Source organism: Oryctolagus cuniculus, chromosome 11 (assembly GCF_051225735.1).
Source record: "Oryctolagus cuniculus isolate XC-2025 breed Fujian yellow rabbit chromosome 11, ASM5122573v1, whole genome shotgun sequence".
In the NCBI taxonomy this organism is placed as follows: domain Eukaryota; kingdom Metazoa; phylum Chordata; class Mammalia; order Lagomorpha; family Leporidae; genus Oryctolagus; species Oryctolagus cuniculus.
Genome location: NC_142877.1, coordinates 40,996,744 through 41,010,012, shown reverse-complemented (window position 1 = coordinate 41,010,012; position 13,269 = coordinate 40,996,744). Strand labels below are relative to the sequence as shown.

Here is a 13,269-nt window from a genome sequence, read left to right as displayed (position 1 = left end):
ACTCCTTTAATCCTAGCTGACACTCAGACAAGGGCCTCGTGCACAGTTTTCCTGGGCTCAGCTTCCTCAAAACCTTACCCTCAGGACCTGTCACATTGTCTGTGTCACCGGAGGTTTCACTTTTCACAGCCACCCTTGGTGTGTCCTCATCTGGAGCTGAAAGACAGAAAGAAGACCGTCTCTGATTAACCGAGAACAGACAACAGCCCGAGTGCCAAGCACTCTGTCCCCCTGCACTACCCTCTTCTATTTAAACAGACTCCTGCCATTCAGCTTCTGCAGGAAAGGAGACAGGAGCAAACACTCGACTGAGCTACCTGTGTACTCTACGCTGACTCCTACACTCTCTTTAATTTGGGAGATAATCATGCACATACATATGCAATCTCTCAAACCAGAAATCTGGTACCATGACAAGGAAAACAGAACAACCTACAATTTAAATTTAGGGAAGTGTGTATATGTGTGTGTGTGTTTGTGTGTGTTTAACCTTTGAAGAAAAAAAGAGAAAATCTATCTTGCCTTAGGCACACCTGAAAACTGAAAGATGTATTCTCTTGACAGTGAGGGGTTTTTTTTTTTTCTTCTTTTATTGTTTAAACACAAACGATTGGCTTTATTGCCTCCCAGGGAGACTATCTCAAGTGTTGCCATTTTGGGTTGCTGAGAAGTCAGTTTTAAGTTGATTTCCACTGTGGCTCTTTGTTTCCATAGCTTCAAATGATGTGTTATCCATTTGCTTTTGTTGAAGTTGTATAACATGTTTAGATGTAGTAGAAACAGGATTATTTTATGTATTGTGAGAAAATTTCCAGATGTTTCAAAGGATAATACTCTCTTCCTTCTTAAATATCTATTACATGTTCCAATTTTGAAGAGCAAGAATATTTGTAAATACAAACGCAGACATAGGTAAAGTGCTAGAAAACACCTAATTTTAAAAGGTTTTTTTTTTTTTAATCATGTCTGTACTTTTTTTAAAAGCAGAAGATTAAATTCATTTTTATTACATGAGTACTGATAGAGCCCAGAGTGTGTTAAACTTTGTGTGTCTCTTGGTGAGGATGAAGCCAGGAAGGAAAAGCTCCAGTAGGAAGAGAACAGCAGAGGTATACTTTGTACTCTTGTTAATGACTTACTGAAGATGACCATCGAGAAGTATGATTCTAGGCAGGCATTTGGGGCAATGGTTAAGATGTCCTGTGGGGTACCCACAACATCCCATAGCACAGTGCCAGGGTTGAGTCCTGGCTCCGGGTCCTGATTCCGGCTTCCTGCTAATACGCACTTTGGGAGGCAACTGGTGCTGGTTCATGTACTTGGGTCCTGGGAGACATGGATTGAGTATCTCCTCCTGTCTTTCTTTTCTCTCTCTGCCTTTCAAATGAATAAATAAATGGAAGTCTTTAAAAATGGTTTATAATTAAAAAATGACAGAACTCTGATTCTGGGTGGACAGACAGTAAGGAGGACAGCACTTGAAAGCAGAACATAAGAAGAATGGGGAAAGATGAACAGCCATTTTAGATTTGAGTTTTTAAGCCTAAGATCACCGAAGAGAAGAGGCCAACAAGCTCCGTGATGGAACTGTGAAGTAAATATGTGGGTGTCTGGGAAACACCACTATAGACTAACATTGACTTTGAGAGAAACCAGGGAAAGTCTAGCACAAGCAAGGGAAAAATAACTCCTGGTTTCTCAAGTTCTTTAAGGATATCATGAAAGTCACTATGTCCATGAGTTATTTCCATTAGTTCCTGAAGTCAAGGCTGGGCAAAGGAAAACAAAACTTGAAACTCACAGCATGACTTATTAACACTATATCATACACTTACTCTGTCAGTTCTGGAAGGTATACCATTTCTCAACTGCTCATCAACATACTCTTTGAACACACAATCACAGAAGAAATCATTAATGGCTTTTTGTAGGCCTGGCAGCAGGAAAAATTTTCTATCTAATCCTCAAACATAGAAGTAGTAAGGAAAAATGGAAATGTTTGACTTTATAAGCAAAAAGGTTTGGATAGAAAAAATGCCATAAGGAATATAGAAAAAGAAAAGTTAAAAGTTGAAGGAAAATATTTTCACCATTCATCACAGGTAAAAGTTTAAAAATATCTTTACTACATAAAAGGTTTTTACAAATATGAATCTCAAGAACCCAATAGAAAAATGGGTTTGAGAAGATTTGAGCCGTTCATTAAAGAAGAAATAAAAAAGAGCTACCACCACATGAAAAAAGGATTCATTTTGTTGATAATGAAATAAATGCAAATTAAAATTACAGTGATAAAGGGGTTTCTACCAAGAACAGATGGAAACACTGAACAGATTATTTTCAAAAAATATTTTAAGGTACTAGAACAGTCATGAGTGCAACACCAACTTGAGAAGGCACAAAATAGTGAGCCTAACACTCTGTTCACAAAACAACTTCAACAGAGCCTCCAGGCATCTAGTGAGGGTAGATGAGAAGTGCAAACCTTGCATGGGTTAAAAAAACAAAACCTATCTATTTGCTGCCTACAAGAAACACATCTCAACAAAAAAGATTCATGTAGAATGAAACTGAAAGGATGGAAAAAGATTTTCTATGCTAACAAAAACCAAAAAAGAGCTGATATAGCCATCCTAACATCACAAAAAATAGATTTTAATACAAAAACTGTTAAAGGAGGCAAAGAAGGGAACCATGTCATGATTAAAGGATCATTCAACAAAAAGATGTGACTATAATAAATATATATGCACCTAATTACAGGGCACCTAGCTATTTAATAGAAACATTAATGGATCAAAAGGGAGATATAGATCTACCCCAATACAATAGTAATGGGGGACTTTAATACTCCATGTTCAGCAATAAACAGATCAACCAGACTGAAAATCAACAAGGAAATAGCAGAGTTAATCAACACTATATGGACCTAACAGAAACCTACAGAACTTTTCAACCCACAGATGCAAAGTGCACATTCTTCTCAGCAGCACATGGAACTTTCTCTAGGATAGACCACATGCTAGGCTATAGAACAAGTCTCAGGAAATTCAAATAAATCGAAATCATACCATGCATCTTCTCTGACCACAATAGAATGAAGCTGGGAATCAACAATTCAAGAATCTCTAGAATATATGTAAACATGTGGAGACTGAACAACATGTTCTTGAAAAACAGTGAGTCATTGAAGAAATAGAAAGAAAAATTAAAAAAATTCTGGAAATGAATGAAGATGAAAATGCAACATATCAAAACTTACGAGATACTGCAAAAGCAATGTTAAGAGGACAGTTTATAGCAACTGCTGCCTACATCAAGAAATTGGAAAGGCACCAAATAAATGAGCTATCAATACATCTCAAGGATCTAGAAAAACAACAGCAAACCAAACCCAAAACTAGCAGAGAAGAGAGATAATTAAAATTAGAGAAGAAATCAACAAAACTGAATCAAAAAAAATACAAAAGCTCAGCAAATGAAGAGCTGGTTTTTTGAAAAAATAAATAAAATTGACACACCATTGACTCAACTAATCAAAAGAAAGAGACAGAAGACCCAAATCAATAAATTAGAGATGAAAAAGGAAATGTAACAACAGACACCACAGAAATAAAACAAATCATCACAAATTACCACAAAGAGCTGTATGCCAAAAAGCTGGGAAACCTAGAAGAAATGGGTCAATTCCTGGACACATACAACCTAAGTTGAGCCATGAAGACATAGAAAACCTAAACAGACCCATAACCAAGATGGAAATTGAATCAGTAGTAAAGACCCTACCAGCAAAGAAAAGCCCAGGACCTAATGCCTTCACTGCTGAATTCTACCAGACATTTAAAGAAGAACTAACTCTAATTCTTCTGATGCCATTCAAAACAATTGAAAGGGAGGGAATCCTCCCAAATTCTTTCTATGAAACCAGCATCACCTTAATTCCTAAACCTGAAAAAGATACAACAGAAAAAGAGAACTGCAGACCAATTTCACTGATGAATACAGACACAAAAATTCTCAACAAATTTCTAGCCAATCAATCCAACAACACATCAGGAAGATCATTCACCCAAAACAAATTGGATTTATCCCTGATATACAGGGATGGTTCAACATTCACAAATCAATCAATGTGGTACATTCCATTAACAAACTGGAGAACAACAAACATATGATTATCTTGATAAATGCAGAGAAAGCATTTGATAAAATGCAACACCCTTTCATGTTGAAAACTTTAAGCAAGTTGGGTATAAAAGGAACATTTCTCAATACAATCAAGGCAATTTATGACAAACCCACAGCCAGTGTCCTATTGAATGGGGAAAAGAGGGAAGCATTCCCTCTGAGATCCAGAACCAGAAAAAGATGCTCTCTCTCACATTGCTATTCAATATAGTCCTGGAAGTTTTAGCCAGAGCCATTAGGCAAGAAAAAGAAGTCAAAGGAATACAAATTAGGAAGGAGAAAGTCAAATTATCCCTATTTGCAGATGACATGATTCTGTATATAGGGGGTCCAAAAGACTCCATGAAGAGACTGTTAAAACTCATAGAAGGGTTTGGTAAAATGGCAGGATATAAAATCAACACAAAAAAATAAATAGCCTTTGTATACACAGACAATGCCTTGGCTGAGAAAGATTTCTAAGATCAATCTCATTCACAATAGCTACAAAAAAGTTAAATAACTTGGAGTAAATATAACCAAGGATGTCAGAGATCTCTATGATGAGAATTACAAAGCATTAAAGAAAGAAATAAAAATAGACACAAAAAATGGAAAAATCTTCGTGTTCATGGATTGGAAGAATCAATATAAACAAAATGTCCATACTACCGAAAGCAATTCACAGATTCAATGCAGTAACAATCAGAATACCAAGGGCATTCTTCTTGGATATAGAAAGAAGTGCTGCTGAAATGCATATGGAAACATAGGAGTCTCTGAATAGCTAAAGCAATCTTATACAACAAAAACAAAGCAGGAGGCATCACATTACCAGATTTCAAGACATACTACAGGGCAATTTTGATCAAAACAGCCTGGTACTGATATAAAAACAGTTGGATAGACCGATGGAATAGGATAGAAATGCCAGAAATCAATCTAAGCAACTACAACCAACTTACATTTGACAAAGGAGCTAAAATCAATCTTTGGAGCAAAGACAGTCTCTTCAACAAATGGTGCTGGGATACTGGATCTCCAATTGCAGAAGTATGAAGCAAGACTCCTACCTTACACCTTACACAAAAATCCACTCAACATGAATTAAAGACAAATCTATGACCCAACACCATCAAATTAGAGAACATTGGGGAAAACCCTGTAAGACATTGGCATACAAAAAGAGTTCTTGGAAAAGACCCCAGAGGCACAGAAAATCAGAGCCAAAATTGATAAATGAAATTACATCAAATTGAGAAGCTTATGCACTGCAAAATAAACAGTCAGGAAAGTGAAGAGGCAACTGACAGAATTAGAGAAAATATTTGCAAACTATGCAACTGATAAAGGATTAATATCCAAATTCTATGAAGAGCTCAAGAAACTCAACAACAAAACAACTCAGTTAAGAAACAGGCAAATGACTTAAACAGGAATTTTTTCAAAAGAGAAAATCCAAATAGCCTACACACACATGAAAAAATGCTTATGATCAGTAGCTGTCAGAGAAATGCAAATCAAAACTACAAGGTTTCACCTCAACCAGTTAGAAAAACTTTTGTACAGTAATCAACAAACAACAAATGCTGGTGAGGATGTGGGGAAAAAGGTACCCTAATGCACTGCTGGTGAGAATTTAAACTGGTACAGCCACTGTGGGAGACAGTATGGAGATATCTTAAAAATCTGAATATAGACCCCTAGCCATCCCACTTCTGGGAATCTACCCAAAGGAAATGAAATCAGCATATGAAAGAGTTACCTGTACCCCCATGTTTATTGCAGCTCAATTTACAATAGCTGAGATATGGAATCAACACAAGTGCCTGCCTGTCAACTGAAGACTGGATAAAGAAATTATGGGATATATACATCATGGAATACTACACAGTGGTAAAAAAAAATGAAATCCTGTCATTTGCAACAAAATGGATGAAACTGGAAAACATCATACTTAGTGAAATAAGCCAGTCTCAAAAGTACAAATACCATATGTTCTTCCTGAACCATGATACCTAATAGAGCACCTAAAAGGTAATATAGAGAAGTGAAATTAACACTGACTTTGTACAGCCCTTGTCTCAACTGCTGAGGAGTTTTTTTTTTCCATGCAATTTGTTGAACTCTTTACTTAGTATAGAGGTAATTGTATGTGTATAAAGTTAATTGAAAATAGATCTCAATAAAAAATAAGAATAGGAATAGGAGAGGGAGGAGGGGAGGGAAGGAGGAGGGTGGAAAGGTGGTTATGGTGGGAAGAATCACTATATTCCTGAAGTTGTGTTTATAAGATGCATGCAGTTTGTATTCCTTAAATAAAAGGTTTCTGGGGAAGGAAAGAAAACCTTGGAGGTCTTGGCCCACTAAGGAAGAGGTACACAGGTTTACTGTGGGGTACCCTGAAGGGTCCCCGAGGCAAGGCTGAACTTAAAAACGATTATAAAATGTTCTGACTCCTTGTCTGAGTCTTCTGATACACTATCATAACTAATTAAAAACATAATATTACTGTTATTTTTAGAAGAAGTGATTACTTTGGAAGGAAAATTAATAGACCTAACTCTACTAAACCGCCACTATTTTGACTTTGTTCCTAGGGCCCTTGTTTGTGATGGGATGTACAGGTACCTGCAGCTGATTCTTTGAGGTAATCACTTTCAAAGTTATCACTGTCAATGGAATTAGCCATGATGACATTGATACGGAAAAGCTCCTCCAGCATCGTGGATAATTTTCTAATAGGCATCATGCTCATCTACTAAGTAATGCTCAGTGAGAATGAAGGGGGATGCAAACCACTTTTACGAGCTGGATACAAGGGGCCAGTGTTGTGGTATAGCAGGTAAAGCTACTGCCTGCAATGCCAGTGTTCCCTAGGGGCGCTGGTTCAAGTTCCTGCTACTCTACTTCCAATCAGCTCCCTGCTAAAGGCCTAGGGAAAGCAGTGAAAGGTGGTCCAAGTGGTTGGATCCCTGCCACCCACATGAGAGTCCTGGATGAAGCTCTTGGATCCTGGTTTCACCTTGAGATAGTTGGCTGCTGCAGCTATCTGGGGAATGAACCAGAAGATGGAAGAGCTCTCCCTCTCTGTCTCTCCTTCTCTCACTCTGTAACTCTGACTTTCAAATAAATGAATGAATTTTTTTTAAAAAAGGGCTGGATAAGAGAGGAAGGAAAAAAGGTGAATAAAGCTTGCTGAAAAGCCAAATCAGGAAATGGTGAGCATTGTTTGCCCTATGGTTGTCCTTTGAACCCCAATATTTTACAATGGAATGTGTGAGAAGTCTCATGTTGGACCACTTTACTGGCTTAGGTTATTTTGAGATGCAATGACAGGTTCAAAAATCTCTGAGAGAGAAACAGAAATTAAAGTTGTACCTCCACATAGCACTACATTCTTGGAACAGGAGGAAGCACTGTGAAATCTGCTTTCAACAACTCTAAAGGTAAGTATGATGGATGTTATCTATTTATTTAATATCATGAGTGTACATGATGAGCTCATGTATGTTTATGTGTACATGTGACATATATGAACATATGACTGATTATGTGTGCAACGGCATGCCTGCATGAATTTGCATGCTTACACGTGTATATGCAAGCACATGTTTGCATGAGTGTTTGCTGAATATTTAGAAAGAACAACAGACATTCATCACTCTGGCCTGCATGTGGAACTGATATCCTAATGGCTTCTATCCTGCAGGGCAACGGACTAGAACGTTCCAGAGAAATGAATCCATTTCATAGAGGCAATAGAATCTGATCAAAATAAAAATTTCCTCCGCAGAATATTTATTCCAGTTTGCCTATTCTTTTCTCCACTTTGATTGCTGCTGCTTGGAACACAAACAGGAGGTACATTTCTGGGCGCCTAGCAGGAGATAAAAGACGCTGAAATAGGAAGAGTCTGGGACATTCAGTACCATTTTCATTTTCAATTACCAACCGCAACTGTACTCTTCAAAGCCTTGATTATAGCAACCTTTTGTAGGTCAGTGGCATTACATAAAAAGTAATAAGTGAAGCAGTTTTCACCATAGAAGAAAAGATACTGAGATGCATACAGAATGCAGTTAACCAGATTTTAAAATACATAATGTCGGAGGAGCTGCCAAACTTTTCTTTTGATATTTGTATTGACAGCAAGCCCCAAATAACAAGTAGAATTACAAATAATTCTTTCTCATAGGTGACGTGACAGGTACAGAGTGGGGCATGCTGAGATTCACCTGTATCAAATTAAAGTGGTGTTGGCCTAACGCAAACATTCATGAACCATCTTGACAAGTTTCGGGATAATCACGTTCTAATTTTGCTATTAATATAACACATCAGATAATCAGAAATGTTCACCTTTTAGCTGCTGCCTTTGTAGGCATCTACTTCAGTTTCCTTTGAGATTGGGCTTGGCCATGACATTGGCTTCGATCAATGGGATATTATCAGGAATGGGTTAAGTGGAACTTCTAAATACATTTGTACAAGTGAGGCTTTCCCTTTCATGTTGCTGCCTTTCATCCAGGAAATTGTTTAGGGAGCAGCTGGTCCAAGGTGGAATGAGACCAGGACTCCACCCACTGCCTATATTAGTTATAGATGATCCAACTACAAAAGAATGGATGAGTGTTATTCTAAACCCCTCTGACTGAATATGGTTTGACATGTAGCATTAGTTGTAGTGGTAGATAACTATTATACCCAATAATTTAAGTGGACTCAGTCCTGACATATTTTCTCAATTCTGACCTACATAAATTATAGCTATTAAATCTTGAACTTGGGTTTTTTCCCAAATTTTTGAAACACGATAATAAGTACATTTATTTCTGAGTCATCTAAAGTCATCTAACAAACTATAAACGAAGCATGTATGAATCATTCAGAAACACTGAGTGAATGTTTACAGATGGGAAATTTCTTAACAGGTGAAACTGCTGACTTTGTAACAGTACTAAAAAACAAGAGAAGTGGTCTTAGAGTTGACAGCATCTATCATATTTAATTCTCAAGCTCAAAAGGAAGTAGGGTATCATCCTATATGTGTACAGACCAATTTAGAGTTGTGTGGGGGCTGGCATGGTGGTGCAGCGGGTTAAAGTCCTGGCCTGCAGTGCCAGCATCCCATATGAGCACTGGTTCTAGTCCTGGCTGCTTCTCTTCCGATCCAGCTCTCTGCTGTAGCCTGGGAAAGCCATAGAAGATGGCCCAAGTGCTTGGGCCCCTGAACCCGCGTGGGAGACCTGGAGGGAGCTCTTGGCTCCTGGCTTCGGTTTGGCTCAGCTCTGGCCATTGAGGCTAATTGGGGAGAGAACCAGCGGATGGAGGATCTCTCCCTCTCTCTCTGTAACTCTTTCAAATAAATAAAAATAAATCTTTAAAAAATAAATCTTAAAAAAATTAGATGACTTGCGTGCCCTTCACGTTACTGGCTGTTAAGGAAGAGGAACTCAATTAGATCTTACCTTACCCTACATCTCCAAGTTTACTACCTAGGTCTAGAAGTCAAGTGCAACTTAGTGAAGAGATCAAAGACCAACTCAAGAATGAAGGAGAGTCAGTGTCAACATGAGCCCTGAGAAGTTGAGTCTCTCTCCTGAACACTGTGTTACAGTGAAGCTTTCTTACAAACTTCTCTCTGAAGTCAAGTCACCAGCACTACTTTAAATTATCTTAAAAGTCACACTGAAGCTAAATTAATTCTCAGAAAACAAGGCGCTGTTGCTTTTCAGCATCATATTTATCTTTTATTACTTCTTCTCCTCCGTAATTAGCTTTCTTGAATTTTAGATGAAGAACAAATAAGTATCAAAAATAAAATGTCACACATTTCTTTCTTTCTGGCTTTGGAGTAAAACTCACTCTTTCAATTTGCTAAAGGTAAATTGGTCCAGACATTTTCATTTAAAAAAAAAATCAAACTTCAGATATAAATTTTATTAATACATGTCAGTTTTTCTTTCAGTCTTTAAGTTTTGGATTGGTAATGGGCTATTTTAATTAACAATATTTGTATGTCAAAAGCTAATGTTGAAAAAAAATTCCTCATTTAGAATAAACCAGATGCTTTTAATCTTCGGGTGCTGCATTTCAAAGGTGTTTTGTGTTTTCCCTCTTGGCATGGGAGGTGTACGGATTCTTCCCTCTTCTGTCCTCCTTCTTCATTCCCATTTCCCTTCTTTTCTATCCCTCCTCCTTCCCTCCTCTCCCTCTCTCCCTTCTTTTCTTTCTTTCTTTGTGGAATTTAAGATTGGTTATTATGGAGAGTTCTTATTTTAGGAAGACTTAATTAACTGAAATGAACTATAATTTAGTAAGATGTGTACTAATATTTTTAAAGTAGCATATATTTATTTATAAATACAAATAAAGAAAAATTCCAAAAGCCTAACCCTTAAATAAATCTAGTGATATTAAAAACACAAAAACAGGGGCAAGTATTTAGCCTAGTGCTTAAGAGGCTGCTTGGGATACCTGTATCTCATATCTGAGTTCCTGGGTTTTGAACCCTGGTTCTGTACCTAATTCTAGCTTCCTGCTGATGTACACTCTGTGATGTCTCAAGTAGTTGGGCCCCTGCCACCCACTTGGGAGACCTGGATTAAGTTTCCAGTTTCTGGATTCTGGCTTTAGCCTGGCCCAGCCCTTATTGTGGGTAACTGGGGGAGTGAATCAAAGATGGAAAACTTCCATCTCTGTCTCTGTCTCTCTCTGCTTCTCAAATAAATACAATTTTTAAAACTCACGAAGAACATTTATATGTGATTATAATTTCTAAACTGCTCAGAAAAAAGCTGATGAAAAATTACCCTAAATAATTGTTACAATTTTCCTATGATACTCCCAGAAAAAATACTGCACATAATCCATTCTCTCTTACTCTGATTGCCCCCCTTTCTTGACCCCCTGCCTCTCCTCTTATTTATTCATATAAAATATGAATGATATTTTGTTTTCTGTGCACTATAGCCTTTTCCTATTATATACAAATATATTTGTTTATAGTATAAATACTCCAGTATTTAATATGTATGAATGTGTACATTAACTAGTATTATATTTTAATGTATACATTAATTTTAATGCATATTTTATAGATAAGTTTGCTATACACCAGTGACTATTCCATTGAATATAATAATAACTTCAAAAAGTTCATGGAAAATGGAATTAAAAGTTTATTTTTGTCCATAGTTTTTTAAATCCATGCATAGTTTTTCATAATATTCATTTCCTGGGAATTCTGAATATCTCTGGAGGTATTAATACAACATTGCACAAATGTGGATATATCATAATTTCCTTAACAAGGTGCCTACTGGATATGTTTCTACACCATTGATTTATAAGTAGCTGCAGTGAATATTCTTTTGTCTTGGTAAAATTTTGTGACTATTTCCCTAGGAAAAATTCTTAGTGGATTTCTCAATCAAATATATGTGCACTTTTAATTTTCATAAATGTTGCAAAATTGCCTTCCAGAAATGTCAGATCAATCTGTGGCCCAATTAGCAGAGTATGAAAATGATTTCCCCATATTCTCCCAGTGCTGAGTATCCTCAAACTTCCAAAGGAGAAAAATGGTCTGTCTTTATTGCTTTGACTTGCATTAGATTATGAGTAAGGTTATTCTTCCTTTCTCTTTTTCTGCCTCCCTCCTTCCCTTCCTTCCTTTTGTCAATTTAAAAAAAAATTACCAATTTTCTTACCTACTCATTCTTTTTTTTCCCTCATTGATGTTTATATATCCTTCAGAAATTAAGAAAATTAACCATCTCTCTCTGTGATTTAAAGAAATCAACCCTCACTCTACTATGTTGCAACTATTTTCTCCTGGGAAATCACTTGTTTTTGTATTTTAAACTCAATCATATTTTCTTCTAAAAGCTTTAAATATTTCTTGAAGTGACATGTTATGGGCCAACATCACTGTGAAATTCATTAACTTACCAAAGATGTGTCTTGGGTGAGATTCCTACATATATTTTTTGAATATCATTTGCCCATTGGATCATAAATTCAATTTTCCCTTCATTTTAGGGAGTTTTAATTTTCTTGTGTTGTGTCTTTCTTCTTCCATAACAGACTGTTCATCTGTCTGTGGCTGGCTGGCCTGCTAACATCCACGCTTTCTTCCTTCCCTCTGCCTCAATTATGGCGGCAGTGTGCCTGCGGGGTGACATGCAGGCAGGTGCACATTAGCATGCTACTCCCCTCTTAGTCCTCCAGGAGCTATCTAGAAGGAACGTTTTCTTCAGGATTTTCAACGGAGAGTCTCTACCACGTTAGCTGCGTTGACTCTGAGCAAGTGTGCAGCATGTCCCATTCCTTGCCCAGGTACATTCCACTTTGCCTGCTATTTTGGGGGGGCTTGGATCATTTTTTTCTAATTCAACATGTGATTTCCCAAGAGCTGTTGTCTTCTGCTGTTTTCCCTCTCACCCTTCCAAGCCACAAGGTGAAGAGCCTTCCACAGACCCCTCAGGGAAGGAAAGGAGCAATGCCTCGGGCTCTCCGGCTCCTCCTCCTCCTCCTCCTCTCCTTCCTTGCTCAAGCTAAAGATCTTGCCTTATATATTTTCTCTTTTGTTTTATACTTGGTAAAATTCTTGATTTTTTACTAGAGCAATTTGTTCTAGGCACTTGTTATTCTCTACCTTTCCTTTCCCATTGTCCACCCAGTGGGGGATATAGAAATAGAGAATTACAGTGGGGTTTTCCCATTTCCTGGGGCATTGGAGGAATCAAAAAGTGTTCACGGTTGACCTATGTTCTTGTGGAAATTTCCCCAGGCTACTCCTCTGTTAGGGGGGGAGGTGAATGGTCGCTAGCGAGAGATTACTCAGGGTTATTACTGAGCCTGTAGGGTTAGGAGGGAGGTTGGGATAACACCAGGTGCTTTGCTTCCACGTTAATGGGAATATTCTTTCCTTTTGCTGGCTACTAGCAGCACTTACTTCTTGTTAGATTATTGTTTTCTAAAGATTTATTTATTTATTTGAAGGGGTAAAGTTACAGAGAGACAGGGAAAGATAGAGAAGAGAGAAAGAGAGAGAGAGAGAGAGAGAGAGAGAGAGAGAGAGAGAGAATCTTTCAT

At 37.4% G+C, this 13,269-nt stretch overlaps 1 protein-coding gene across 4 annotated transcripts in view; it reads right to left on the bottom strand.

Annotated features, from left to right (window-relative positions):
* The window catches only part of MACROD2 (mono-ADP ribosylhydrolase 2), a 2,169,899-nt gene that overhangs the window by 14,248 nt on the left and 2,142,382 nt on the right, over positions 1 to 13,269 (bottom strand). For all 4 annotated transcript variants that reach the window (XM_051846213.3, XM_051846214.3, XM_008256366.5 and 1 more), the window contains one exon: positions 79 to 156. In XM_051846213.3, coding sequence (XP_051702173.2) covers positions 79 to 156 — 78 coding nt within the window. The remainder of the gene's footprint in view (positions 1 to 78; positions 157 to 13,269) is intronic.